Genomic DNA, 14,563 nt, shown 5'->3' with positions numbered 1-14,563 from the left:
TTATAAAAAGAATAGGGGGATAGTGAAGGAGAGCTTCCCAGACCACAGTCTGACTTTGAGCCATGGCCCTGGGGGGCAAAGCCAGAAAGGAGTGGAGGCCAGATGCAGCACTGCTGTTGGCGCTGAGCATGTGTGTGAGGTGGGGCTGCCCTTGACTGGACACTGGGTCTCAGACTGTGGCACAGCTGACATCACAGAATCCACTGTGAGGCTACGGCTGGGCTTCGGGACCTAGAAATTCAGACAAAACACTGCATGCATTCTCAGATTGTTTGGTTTTTTATTTAAATTGCAGTAAGGAAGCTGAAATGGGCTCTCCAGGGGTATTTCCCTGAGCCCTGGTCCCCTTTGCAGCTCCCAGCTCTAGGTCCTATTGATGGGCTTCAGCGGTCACTGGCTCCATGGTCTCAGATGTCACACCTCCAGTGATCTCCAGCCCCTGGCCACTCTCTGCTGTCTCTACGATGGCCTCCATTCGGGTCCCTTCCACTGGCTTCGCCAGGATGCTCACATATTTATCACCTGAGGAGGCCACTGTCTTTGTAGTAAGACTGGCTCTGACGTTCCTGAAGAAGGAGCTGATCCTGCTGAGTCTCTCGGTGGTGGGACCTGAACTCGCTGTAGATAAGCTCCTGCCCGATTTGTGCGAGGTCCTGGACTCGATGGTGATGGGAGCACGGCTGATGCCTTTGTGAGCAGTGCCCTGCTCGCTGCCCCCCGGGCTGCCGTGGCCTTTGTCCTTTTGGTCATCTCTAGTGGCTCTGCGGCCGCCTGAGCACGAGCCAGCTGCTTTCTGGATGGTCTTGTTCCCCGCTGCCTTGTGGTGGCTTTCCACTGAACTGCAGAGCGAGGGGCTCGTAAGAGCTCTGTCCTCTCCCCAGTGCTCCCTTCTCTCCCTTCTTCCCTTGCGGGCCTGGGACACCCTCTGTGAGCTGCCATCCTGTTCACTCACTTTGCCTTCCTGTGGCAAGGTGGAGATGAGGGTCCCCTCGCCCTCCTCGTCGGCTCTTCCTTCAGCAGTCTTGCTGGTGGGTTCTGCTCCGACCACAGTCACGCCGGCCTCTGGGGAGAGGCTGGTGGACGCGCTGGAAGCATACCCTGAATAGTTCGCGGCACCTGCCAAGCATACCCTGAATTGTTCGCAGCACCGTTTTCCTGCTCCTCCGGGATGTTCTGGCAGTGCCCCCAGTGGCTATGTTGGTTTTGCTTCCTCCTGGACCGTTGCCGGCTGTGGCTGCTGTGGCCGTGCTCTGCTCTTCAGGGGCAGGAGACTTGATCACTGCCACGCTCGAAGCGCCCGCTGCGGTGCCTCCTGCCACCCCTGCTGTCTCCACCTTTGTCGTTGCCCGCGATGCTGACGCTTTGTCAAGCACTGTAGGTTTTGCTTTTGCAGTGGCCACATCGGGCATGGTATCGGGCTTGTGGGAGTCCAGTTGGATCCCCTCCCCACCAGCAAAAGCTGCAGACGTGGCCCCGGCCAGCTCAGAGCACGTGTGGAGGCTGCAGATGCTCACCTGGTCCTGATCCCACTTGCCTTGGAAATCCTCCACTGCCGGGCTCCTGCCGTCCTCCTCCTCCTCGAACACAGGCAGGCAGGTCATGTCCCAGGCTGGAACGGCGTAGGTGCGGCTGAGACCCTCCACTGGTGGTCGCAGGAGGTAAATCAGCTCTTCCCAAGAGGTGAAGAGGTCTTCCTGTGCGTCCAGAGGGGCACACAGCTGCAGGTACCAGGAGCGACCAGTGGCAAACTTCACGCGCAGCTGTTGTTTCTCACGATTGTGAGTGGAGATGCTCACTAACTTCAGGAGAAGGAGCCTGGTGAGCTCTAAGGTCTTTGCAGCCTCGTGGCTCTTGCCCTTGGCGACCTGGCTGTGCTCAGCATGCTCTTCACAGCCGGTGGCCCATCGGGCCAGCAGCATGGTGTCTGGGAGTGGGAGGACGGGGCTGCTGCATGCGATGCCCACGGTCACCATGCAGACACAGTTGTGCACGTCAGTCAGGTCTCCCCTCTTCGTGATCTGGATAAAGTCGCTCTCGAATATCTGTGCGTCCTTGAATATGTCGTATTCGCCATTGCGCAGTTGCTGCTGCAGCTTCCCCGTGGTGGTGTTGAACAGGCCCACCCCGGTGCTGCTCTGGGCCGTATGATACGGGAGCAGAGAGTCCCCACTCATGGCTGTCTTTGATCACGACAGGCAGCGCGGTTAAGGTGGGCCCCTGGCTCTTCGCTCCCTCGGCCTCACTGGCAGAAGAGCGAGCTGCGGTGCTCGTAGGTCACACACCAGCGGCCCTACGGCAGGTCTTCCGAGCCCGCCCCACAGGCCCCCACCTTTGCCTCAGGGTCTCTCAGAGGCAGGGGTGTGGGTAGGGGCACAGATGATCACAGCGGGGACGCTGTAGGGCGCCTGGACCCCAGGCTGAATCTCCTCAAGTGTGTAGAGAGGTATGGTAGGCTCCCCCTCTGCCTCCCCTCACTTCTGCTTCTGGCTTTTTATCTCCCCAAGAGGCTGTGGTGAACTTCAGTCCTAGTGAGAGAAGTGACCACTTTCTCAGCCTAACCCCCTGGCACAGCCTGTTTATCCTCTGATGCCCTTTGTGACCTATGACTGTCACACAGCCCTTTGCCTCATTGTGACCCATCACTGTCACAGAGCCCTTTGCCTCATCCCCCAGCTGCCCCCTCAGGGCAGGGCCCCCATCCTCTCCCAAAGGAGGGGGAGGACACGTCCTCCTGCGGAGGACAGGCCCATCCTGCCAGGGACTCAGGTGCGTACCGAAATAAAAATGTCTTCAACTGGGAAAGTTTTGGGTGGGTCCTTTTTCTTTTCCTCCCCCAAATTCAGCTACTGGATGAAATCTAGAGGAATGTAAGATGATGGGATAAATTTGAACCATTTAAGCTCATGGTTTAATTGTATCGAATAACGTAGAGTTGGCAGTTGCGATCCTTAGTCTGTCCTTTCATAAAATCTCAGTAAACGTTGACGACGGTGATTTTTAATAATCACATTAAAAATTGCTTCTCCTAGGCACCCTGCTGCATGCTTCACATATGGTGGTAAGAATACACTGAGTTTGGTACTGTTAACTACTGTTCCCAGTTTATAGGTGAAGAAATTGAGGTTGTATCTCCTGTTTAAATTCCCAGAGCTAATGGTAGCAGAGGCACTATTTGAATGTAGGTCTACCTGATTCTAAAGCCTTTGTTCTGAACCACTACAGTACTTAGCCTCACAAAGAAAGCTTGGCCCAGCCAAATGCTTTCAAACTGGACTGATTTAACTACCTTTAAGAAGACCTATTCGGTGCATTATTAGAAGCTGCGTAATTAATTTTATGTGTGTATATATGTTATGGAGAGAACCCAAGACAGCAGTTGGGCTGACCTGGGGGTTAAATTATCCAGGGGATCACTCAGATCCTCCCTTCCTTTATGCTTGTGCAAACAGTCTGTGTGTGGAAACCTAGTTATTCTTATGACATGTCCTCCCCCAGTGAAATGGGGGGTGAGTAGCCTGAGATGTAAGCTTTGATTCCAAGAGCCTGCCAGATGCCGTCCTGTAGTAACCTCCCTACCAGGCAGAAGTGGTTTGGAAGCCTTGACACCTGTGGGGAGCATGTACCATTAGACATCCCGCCTCATTGCCACTCCCACAGAGCTAGTCACAGAACAAGTGATTTCTAAATTGTGACTTGAAAGTTTTGAGAAAGGCCCTTGCTGCCAACTCTCTTATCTCCAGTTTGATGTTATGCTTGAAATCCCACCATAGACATTCATTCCTTGAGGATAAAGGCTATCTTTCTGTTAAAATACACACACCTGTCCCTCAACAGATGACTGGATAAGCAAAATGTGGTCTCTCCATACAGTGGAATATTGTTCGGCCATAAAAAGGAATGAAGTACTGATATATGTCACAACATGGGTGAACCTTGAAAACATTATACTCAGTGAAAGAGGCCACATATTGTATGATTCTATTTATAGGAAATAGCCAGAAGAGGCAAATCCATAGAGACAGATACTAGATTAGTGGTTGCCTAGGGCTGGAGAGAGCAGAGAATGGGGAGTACAGGATTTCCTTTTGTGGTGATGAGAAATTCTGGAACTGCATAGTGGTGACGGTTACATAGTATTGTGAATGCACTGAATGCCACTGAATTGTACACTCTAAGATTACAGTGGTGAATTTTATCACAATCACACACACACACACACACACACACACACACACATACACATACACTCCTGCTCATTTAATAGATGGGTTAAGAGCAGTTATCTTTTCATTGTTCCCTGTCTCAGGGGAACTTATTCAATCTTTCACCATAAAGTATGTTGTTAGCTGTAGTTTTATTTCAGAATTGCCCTTTGTCAAGTTTAAGAAGTTCACTTCTGTTCTTAGTTTTCTGGGCATTTTTATCGTGAAGGATTATTGATTTTTTTCAAATGCTTTTTCTGCATCTATTGAGCTGATTACTTGATTTTTTTTTTTTTTTTTTTTTTTTTTGTGGTACGCGGGCCTCTCACTGTGTGGCCTCTCTGGTTTCGGAGCACAGGCTCCGGACGCACAGGCTCAGCGGCCACGGCTCACGGGCCCAGCCGCTCCACGGCATGTGGGATCCTCCCAGACCGGGTCACGAACTCGCGTACCCTGCGTTGGCAGGCGGACTCTCAACCACTGCGCCACTAGGGAAGCCCGTTACTCTAGTTTTAGATTAATATTCCAAGGGTTTTTAGTAAACATATTTACCACAGTTGAAATTTACAGGACCCTTGTTTTTGTCTTTTTTTTAATTGATTTTAATTTTTTACTGAAGTATAATGACTTACAATATTAGTTTCAGGTGTGCATCATAGTGATGCAGTATTTTTATAGATTACAAAATGATCATGATAAGTCTAGTTAACATCTGTCACCAAAGTTATTACAATATTATTGACTATATTTCTTATGCTGTACATTACATTCAGTGACTTATTTGATAGCTAGAAGTCTGTAACCTCTTAATCTTCCTCAAATACTTCATTTATCCCTCACACCCTCCCCTCCGGCAACTACCAGTTTGTTCTCTGTATCTATGAGTCTGTTTCTGTTTTATAATGTTTGTTCATTTATTTTGTTGTTTAGATTCCACGTATGAGTGAAATCATATGATATTTGTCTTTCTTTGTCTGACTTATTTCATTTAGCATAATACCCTCTAGGTCCATCCATGTTATTGCAAATGGCAAGATTTCCTTCTTTTTTATGGCTGAGTAATATTCCATTATGTGTGTCTATCTCATATCTTCTTTATCCATTCATCCGTTGATGGACACTTAAGTTGCTTCCATATCTTGGCTAGTGTAAATAATGCTGCCGTGAACATAGGAGTGCATGTATCTTTTTGAATTAGTGTTTTTGTTTTCTTCAGGTAAATACCCAGAAGTGAAATTGGTGAATAATAAAGTAGTTGTATTTTCAATTGATTTAGGACTCTCCATATTGTTTTTTGTAGTGGCTGTACTAATTTACAGTCCCACCAACAGTGTATGACGGTTCCCTTTTCTCCACATCCTCTCAGCACTTGTCACTTGTTTTTTTATTAATAGACAGCCAGCTGTTCAGACACGTGTGAAGTAGTATCTCATGTGGTTTTGATTTGCATTTCCCTTGTGATTAGTGATGTTGAGCATCTTATCATGTGTCTGTTGGACATCTGTATGTCTTTTTTGGAAAAGTGTCTATTCAGGTCCTCTGCTCATTTTTCAATTGGGTTGTTTTTTGCTGTTGAGTTGTATGAGTTTTTTGTTTATTTTGGGTATTAACCCCTTATGGAATATATCATATGCAAGTATTTTCTCCTATTCAGTAGGCTGCATTTTCATTTTATTATGTTGAGGTGTGGTATCTTCTATACCCATTTTGTTGAGAGTTTTTACTGTACATGGGTTGAATTTTGTCAAAAGCTTTTTTTGCATCTTTTGAGATGATAGGATGATTTTTCCTTCAGTTATTTAATGTGGTGTATCACATTGATTGATTTGCAGATAGAGCGATCTTAATCATGGTGTATCATTCTTTTAATGTATTATTGAATTCAGTTTGCTAATATTTTGTTAAGAATTTTTGCATCTATGTTCATCAGTGATATTGGCCTATAATTTTCTTTTTTTGTGATACCTTTGTCTGGTTTTGGTATCAAGGTGATCCTGGCCTCATAGAATGAGTATGGAAGTATTCCTTCCTCTTCAATTTTTTTGGAATAGTTGAAGAAGAATAGATGTTAACTCCTTTTTAAATGTTTGTTGGAATTCACCTGTGAAACTCTCTAGTCCTGGATGGTTTTTGGTGGGAGGTTTTTTTTTTTAACTGATTAAATTTCCTTAGGGTAATTGGTCTGTTCTTGATTCAGTCTTGGAAGATTGTCCATTTTTAAGAATTTGTCCATTTCCTTTAGTTGTCCATTTTATTGGAGTATAATTGTTCATAGTAATCTCTTATGCTCCTTTGTATTTCTGGTATTTTTTTTTTTTTTTTTCCTTTTGCAGTATGCGGGCCTCTCACTGTTGTGGCCGCTCCCGTTGCGGAGCACAGGCTCAGCGGCCATGGCTCATGGGCCCAGCCGCTCTGCAGCATGTGGGATCCTCCTGGACCGGGGCACGAACCCTTGCCCCCCTCATCGGCAGGCAGACCCTCAACCACTGTGCCACCAGGGAAGCCCGGTTTATCAATTTTTTAGATTTTTTTCTAAGAAGCAGTTTTTAGTGTCATTGATCTTTTGTTTTTGTAGTCTCTGTTTCATTTAGTTCTGCTCTGATCTTTATTAGTTCTTTCCTTCTACTAACTTTGGATTTTGTTTTTTTTTAGTTCCTTTAGATATAAGGTTATTTATTTGAGACTTTTCTTGTTTCCCGAGGTAGGCTTGTATTGCTATAAACCTCCCTCTTAGAGCTACTTGCCCTACATCCTATAGATTTTGGAACACTATGTTTCATGTTCATTTTTCTAAAGATATTTTTAAATTTCCCCTTTGATTTTTTCATTGACCCATTGGTTTGTTTGTAGCATATTGTTTAGACTCCATGTGTTTGTGTTTTTTGCAGTTTGTTTCTTGTAGTTGATTTCTAATCTCATAGTGTTCTGGTTGGAAAAGATGCCTTATGAGATTTCAATATTCTTAAATTTGTTAAGACTTGTTTTGTGGCCTCACAAGTGGTCTGTCCTGGAGAGTATTCCATTTGCACTTGAAAAGAATGTATTTTACTGCTTTTGAATGGAATGTTTTATATATATATAATTACTTGGTGTAATGTGTCATTTAAGACCAGTGTTTCCTTCCTGATTTTCTGTCTGGATGATGTGTTCATTGATGTAAGTGGAGTGTTAAAGTTCCCCGCTCTTGTAGATTTTGCTTGTTTGTAAAACTCTTTATCTCTTCTTCAGATCTGAATCATAGCCTTGCTGGGTAGATTACTGTTGCTTGTAGTTTTTTCCCTTTCATCACTTTGAATATATTGTGCTACTCCCTTCTGGCCTGCAAAATTTCTGCTGAAGAGTCAGCTAGCAGTCTTGTGGAAGTTCCCTTGTATGTAACTAGTGCTTTCCCTCCTGCTGCTTTTAAGATTTTATCTTTCTCTTTAATTTTTGCCATTTTAGCTATAATGTGTCTTGCTATGGACCACTTTGGATTCATCTTGTTTGGGACTCTTTCTTCCTCTTGGACTTGGATGTCTGTTTCCTTCCCCAGATTGGGGATGTTTTCAGCTATTATTTCTTTAAATAATAATAAATTTCTTCTGCCCTTTTTTCTGTCTCTTCCTGCTGGGATCCCCATAACGTGAATTTTAGTAGGCTTGACATTGTCTCACAGGTGCCTGAAACTATCCTTATTTTAAAAAATTCTTTTTTCTGTTCAGCTTGGGTGATTTCCACTACTCTGTCTTCTGGTTCACTTACCTGTTCCTCTGTATCAGTCTACTGTTGATTCCTTCTAGTGTATTTTTTTATATCAGTTATTGTTTTCTTCAGCTCTGTTTGGTTCTTCTTTACATTTTCTAACTCTTTGTTAAACTTTTCACTTCGTTCATCCATTCTTCTCTGAGTTTGTTGAGCATCTTGATGATCATTACCCCAGACTCTTTATCAGGTAGATTGCTTACCTCCACTTCACATAGTTCTTCTTCTGGGGTTATGTCTTCTTCCTGTCTTTGGAACCTATTTCTCTGTCCCCTCATTTTGCCTAATTCTGTGTGTTTGTTTCTGTGTGTTAGGTCAGTCAGTTACATGTCCCAATCTTGGGGAAATGACCTTATGTAGGAGATGTCCTGTGGGACTCAGCAGCACACTCCCCTCTTGTCACCAGAGCTATACACTCTAGGGGTGCCCCCTGTGTGGACTGCATGGGTCCTTCTGTTGTGGTGGGACTGACTACTATGGGTGTGCTGGTAGGTGAGGCTGGCCCCTGGCCCAGTTGACTGCCAGGCCCTCCCTTGTGCAGTGGCTGCATGCCCACTAGTGGGCAGGGTTGGATCCCATCCAGCTTGGTGTGCAGCCCCGGGGGGGGGGGTGTCTCATGACTGGTGCTGGCCCATTGGTGAGCGGGGCCAGGTCCTACCACAACCCTTGTCTTTGAAATTTCATCCCAGGATCATTCAACAAATAACTGTGACCATTAAAGGCCGTGGTGGATAGGCAGATTTTCACATTTTAGCTTTGTTATGAATGACTTTGCCATATTTGGTAAGAAAGAAGTAAAAAGAACCCTTGAGTTTGCCCTTCATTTAATTCATAAAACAAAGAAAAAATTAAAAAAAAAACCCCATCCAAACTGCCTTTTACTGAGTACGAGGCTATCCTTCAGGATTTAAAGCGGTTTCAGGTTTGATCATTCATCCTCAGTTATCCTGTGTGTAAGGTTAGGTGGTATCCAGCTCACTTAAAAGCTGATGAAAGTCATATGACCCAGCAAATAAGCTGGCAGGAAAGAGCCGTTTTTAGACTTCATCTGGTGCTTTCATATACTTCATATACTTTAAATGCTGACATTTTTTTACCTGTGAGTTACATAAACAAAACCTTAGATCAACGTGTTTCATTTGATGCAATTCTTAAGAAAAATGTCAGTGGGATAGACTTTGTGAAAGAAGAGTAATGCCAGTATGTATGGTGATGGTAGAAAGATATTATTTTGTAGAACAGATTTATTACAGCAGAGTTGGCTGACAAAAGTATTTCAATGAAGCAAACTTGTAGGATTTCCCTACTGACTTCTATTTTTCCTTGAAATGTGATGAGATAAAAACTGAGCATCTGGTAACATGCTGGTGACACAGTGCCTAGTGTGGCTTTTGTTTACTGGAGCACCAGTGGGAGTTTTATCTGTGGGATATTGTCATTCCAATTTAGCAGTTTGTTTTGTTTTTACAGTATGTTCCACCATCTCGTTTCGTTTCGACCACCAGCTGTTTCTGGGTTCCTCCTTCCTGTCACCTTTTGTTTATATTCTATCTCAGAAAAAGTCAAAACTCTGAAGCTTTTCTTCCTTGAGTGAGAATGAAGTGACAAATAGGTCCAAAGCAAAAACAGACCTCACCAGAGTAGGTCCTGTGTCAGCCAGGTTAGGGAGCTGAGAAGTTAGAGTCACCCACATTGTGTGATTGGAGAAGGTACTGAGCAATAATACCCTCTGCTCAGAAAAGACACCTAACTCATTGTTCTGTCATAGTGCCTACATCCCAGACATGAGATCTCTTTCTTTAAATCGACCTTCACATTCAAGAGTCTGTTATTGAAATGTAATTACTCCTGGAAGGAGTCGTTTGTTTGTTGTTTAACCAACTAGCTTTGGCCTAGTGGAGACGAGTTGAGAGCTCTTTGAGAGTAAAACATTCTAGGAGAAGGGAGGTGATTGCTTTGAGGGACTGTTTTCATGATTCTTCTATGAATGCTGTAATTGAATGTTTTTAATTAGAATTTTTTCAGTGGCTCTGATAAACACCTTGAAGTCCTTCTACTCTGTTTTTTTTTTTTTTTAAGTGTTGCTTGATTTTTTTTAAAGCAATTACTTTTCCAAGAATGAAAGATATGATATGTGACAGAAAATGAAATAGGAGTAGGCAAAATAATTTCACCTAATTCACAATTTAAGGAAGTCTCACCCATTGTATTGTCTTTTAAATGACATGTCACAAAATGAAAAATTAGAGTTACTTTGCTTGGAGTAAATGCCCTTATTAATTTGATTTGGATTTACTTATAGATAGGAATGACTAGAGTTGATTTCTTCAGAGGATTGCCTGCTTTGATTTTGTATTGGCATCTGCCAGGCCAAGAAGCTTAACTAATACTTTCCTGGTGTGTTATAATGCTTTGTATTTCTGTTACTAGTTCCCTCAATCATTTCCTCATTGCAAATCAAAAGTGTTTGGCAATTACAGAAATAACTTATCTGATCACAGTCTGCCTCAGGGGCTTGGGTAGGACAAAGGAAACAGTGACAGTTTTCCATTTCATTTTGGGAAATCCACATATGATAGCTGTTGCTATGTGTACATTAGGAAAATAGTCACCTGAAGCAGACAACTCACCTTGGAGAGTTTCTAAACTTACCCAAAGAGTCTATTCTAAGAGATCAAAAATTTAGCAGTTGCCTTAAGTTGTCACTTCCCTAGTTTTTCGTAAATTACTACCTCTTCCAAAAGTTGATTTCATGTAGCTTTACTGCCTGAAATTTGCTTTCTCAAAAGTGACTACAGTTTATTTTTTAAATGAAATTGTTACATGACATTCATCATTTTTCAATTTTATCATAGCTTCTAAAGTGACTCATGATTAATAGTGGAATTTAAATATCGAACTGAAAAATCAAAATGTGAAATTCTGGATGAAAAGCAAATTTTAAAAAGAATGCTGTGGGACTTCCCTGGTGGTGCAGTGGTTAAGAATCTGCCTGCCAATGCAGGGGACACGGGTTCAAGCCCTGGTCTGGGACGATCCCACATGCTGCAGAGCAGCTAAGCCCATGCGCCACAACTTCTGAGCCTGCACTCTAGAGCCCACGAGCCACAACTACTGAGCCCACGTGCCACAACTACTGAAGCCTGCATGCCTAGAGCCCATGCTTCGCAACAAGAGAAGCCACCGCAGTGAGAAGCCTGCGCACTGCAATGAAGAGTAGCCCCTGCTCGCTGCAACTAGAGAAAGCCCGAGTGCAGCAATGAAGACCCAGTGCAGCCAAAAATAAATAAATAAATGAATAAATAAAAAAAAAAAAGAATGCTGTAGTTGTAATGGTAATGGTCATGGTGGTGCTCATCTTTGGAAAAACTATATACAGAAGCAACAGTTAAATCATTGATATTTTTGGTATATACTTAATTAAGTGTTTAGTTTTTGTAAAAGTAAGTCATTTGGATTTAAAACTATTTTTAAGAAAGTTCTAGTTGTTACAGATTTAAAAACCCAACTCTTTAGCCAATGTTCTAAGGTATATTTATTTGAATAAATGAATTATAAAGTTTTTGAAAAGTCTATCAATTGATATTAATATCAGTATATTAATAGGGCTAGACATTCCATTATTTTATAATGCTCCTGATTTTAATACCAATTTCTGAATGATACAGGACAGATGTCATTTTTATGACAATTCACAGTTTAGGAAGTTATAGCCAATTATCTTTATAGGTATATATACTATATTTTGTTTCATTTGTAGAAAGTGTAATTGGTTCCTGAGTCTAGAGTAAATTTACTTACATTTGAATCTGGGCTGTTGCACTTAACCTAAGTGTCACTTCAGACAGGCTAAACTGTGGCTAAGTTTTCTCATCTGTAAAATGGGTTGACAATAGTACCCATTTGATAGGCTTATTGTGAGGAATAAATGTATTAGTTAGCAATAATGAATTACCCTAAGCTCCTCCTGTTGTGCCAGATACATAGTAAGAGGGCATTAAACAATTATCATTATTACTTGATTATAAAGACTGTATTATCCAATAATGCTGGAGTCATAGAGATCTGGGTTTAATCCCTAATCCTAGACTTATCAGTTAAGTGACCTTGGACAAGTTAGTTAACCTTTTTGATCTCAGTGTTAACATAAATATAATAGGATTGTTGTACTGGGTAAGCTTATCTCATGTAACTTAGCACATCTTTTGGTTGGATTAGATATGATAAATGGCAGCTCAAAAAAGAATGTAGTTTTCTCCTTTTTCATTTCTAATTTTACTGATTTGCATCCTCTCTCTTTTCTTCTTGATGAGTCTGGCTAAAGTTTTGTTATCTTCTCAGAGAACCAACTTTTTTAGTTTCATTGATCTTTGCTATTGTTTTCTTCATTTCTATTTCATTTATTTCTTCTCGGATCTTTATGATTTCGTTCGTTCTACTGACTTTGGGTTTTCTTTGTTCTTCTTTCTATAGTTGCTTTAGGTATAAGGTTAGATTGTTTACTTGAGATTTTTCTTGTTTCTTGAGGTGAGATTGAATTGCTATAAACTTCCCTCTTAGAACTGCTTTTGTGGCATCCCATAGGTTTTGGGTTGTTGTGTTTTTGTTGTCATTTGTTTCTATGTATTTTTTTATTTCTTCTTTGATTTCTTCAGTGATCTCTTGGTTATTTAGTAGTGCACTGTTTAGCCTCCATGTATTTGTGTTTTTTACGGTTTTTTTCCCTGTAATTGATTTCCAGTCTCATAGTGTTGTGGTCAGAAAAGATGTTTGATACGATACCAGTTTTCTTAAATTTTCCAAGGCTTGATTTGTAGCCCAAGATGTGATCTATCCTGGAGAATGTTCTGTGTGCACTTGAGAAGAAAGTGTATTCTGCCCCTTTTGGGTGGAATGTCCTATAAATATCAATTAAATCTAACTGGTCTATTGTGTCATTTTAAAGCTGTGTTTCCTTATTTATTTTCTGTTTGGATGATCTGTTTGTTGGCGTAAGTGGGGTGTTAAAGTCCCTTACTATTGTGTTACTGTCGATTTCCCCTTTTATAGTTGTTAACATTTGTCTTACTTATTGAAGTGCTCCTATGTTGGGTGCATAAATACTTAAAATTGCTATATATTCTTCCTGGGTTGATCCCTTGATCATTATGTAGTGTCCTTCCTTATCTCTTGTAACAGTCTTTATTTTAAAGTCTGTTTTATCTGATATGAGTATTGCTACTCCAGCTTTCTTTTGATTTCTGTTTGCATGGAATATCTTTTTCCATCCCTTCACTTTCAGTCTGTATGTGTCCCTAGGTCTGAAATGGGTCTCTTGTAGACAGTTGTGCATGTGTATGCACAACTGACACCACAGAAATACAAAGGATTATAAGAGACTACTGCAAACAACTATATGTCAATAAAATGGACAACCACAAAGAAATGGACAAATTTTTGGAAAGGTACGAATTTCCAAGACTGAACCAGGAAGAATTAGAAAACATAAACAGACCTATCACAAGTAATGAAATTGAAATTGTAATTAAAAATCTTCTAACAAACAAAAGTCCAGGACCGGATGGCTTCACAGGCGAATTCTGTCAAACATTTAGAGAAGAGCTAACACCTGTCCTTCTCAAACTCTTCCAAAAATTGCAGAAGGAGGAACACTCCCAAATTTATTCTACAAAGCCACCATCACCCTGATACCAAAACCAGACAAAGATATCACAGTAAAAGAAAATTACAGACCAATATCACTGATGAACGTAATGCAAAAATGCTCAACAAAATACTAGCAAACAGAATCCAGCAACACATTAAAAGGATCATACACCATGATCAAGTGGAGTTTATCCCAGGAATGCAAGGATTCTTCAGTATACATAAATCAATCAATGTGATATACCATATTAACAAATTAAGGAATAAAAACCATCTGATCATCTCAGTAGATGCAGAAAAAGACATTTCAACTACATGAATCAAATGACAGGATTTTCTAAGTTGAAACTTAAAAACAGAAACCCGTGGTTAGGACCAAGAATGAGATTCCTCTAACTAATTTAGGCATCAACAGTTGGAATTTAGACCAAACAAATAATATAACAAGCAAGACCCATTCAGAAATGAGTATCATACAAACACAGTTCTGTTCCAAGTGTGGGAAAGTATCAGGAAGTTGGGAGATTTCCTTTTGTTCCTGGAGTCTTACTGAGCTTGAGAAGAAAAGCCAGTTGAGGAAACCTGGTAGAGAAGAAGGCAGGCGCTGATTCAGAGGAAGAACTCTATTTTTGCCCTCATATCATCTTCTTTTCCTGTAAAGACCTCTTAGAAGAAGTTCCAGCGTGCTTAGGAGTGCGCCGCCGCCTCACTGCACTGGGAGCTGTCCCTCCCGTCGTCCATCTGGACCTTTCTGGGGCTGCCTGGGGAATGGGCAGTAGGAAGCCTTCCCTGGGCAGGTTTTTAAAACTGGAACTGAGAAAAGTAAACCCGTCTCTGAGTTCCTAAAATGTAGCATGTACGGCCTATGGTGTGTCAGCAACGTGTTTCCCAGCACGGTTTCAGAGAGGAGGAAGCCGCTTTGCAAAGAGAAAGTGAAGAGGGAAGCTGTCGTGGAGAAGAGCGAGGGGGCAGGC

General features: G+C 42.0%; 1 protein-coding gene and 1 long non-coding RNA gene across 2 annotated transcripts in view; one reads left to right on the top strand and one right to left on the bottom strand.

The window, feature by feature from the left end:
• The window catches only part of LOC132424951 (uncharacterized), a 71,420-nt gene that overhangs the window by 17,236 nt on the left and 39,621 nt on the right, over positions 1-14,563 (top strand). The gene's annotated exons all lie outside the window — the stretch shown is intronic.
• LOC132424942 (Golgi-associated RAB2 interactor protein 4-like) lies at positions 371-2,174 on the bottom strand. The gene is made up of 2 exons (XM_060011168.1): positions 1,130-2,174; positions 371-1,098 (listed from the first exon to the last, which is right to left on the bottom strand). The coding sequence occupies exons 1-2, from the start codon at positions 2,172-2,174 to the stop codon at positions 371-373; spliced, it is 1,773 nt and encodes a 590-aa protein (XP_059867151.1).

The sequence above is a fragment of the Delphinus delphis genome, chromosome 1 (genome assembly GCF_949987515.2).
Source record: "Delphinus delphis chromosome 1, mDelDel1.2, whole genome shotgun sequence".
Lineage (NCBI taxonomy): Eukaryota > Metazoa > Chordata > Mammalia > Artiodactyla > Delphinidae > Delphinus > Delphinus delphis.
Note: the sequence above shows the minus strand (reverse complement) of the source record. Positions and strands in the feature narration are given on the sequence as shown.

Coding starts and splice junctions, on each gene's coding strand:
- LOC132424942 (XM_060011168.1), bottom strand. CDS start 2,174: ATGAGTGGGGACTCTCTGCTCCCGTATCATACGGCCCAGAGCAGCACC. Junction 1,099..1,129: donor GGTGCTGCGAACAATTCAGG/GTATGCTTGGCA, acceptor CGAACTATTCAG/GGTATGCTTCCAGCGCGTCC.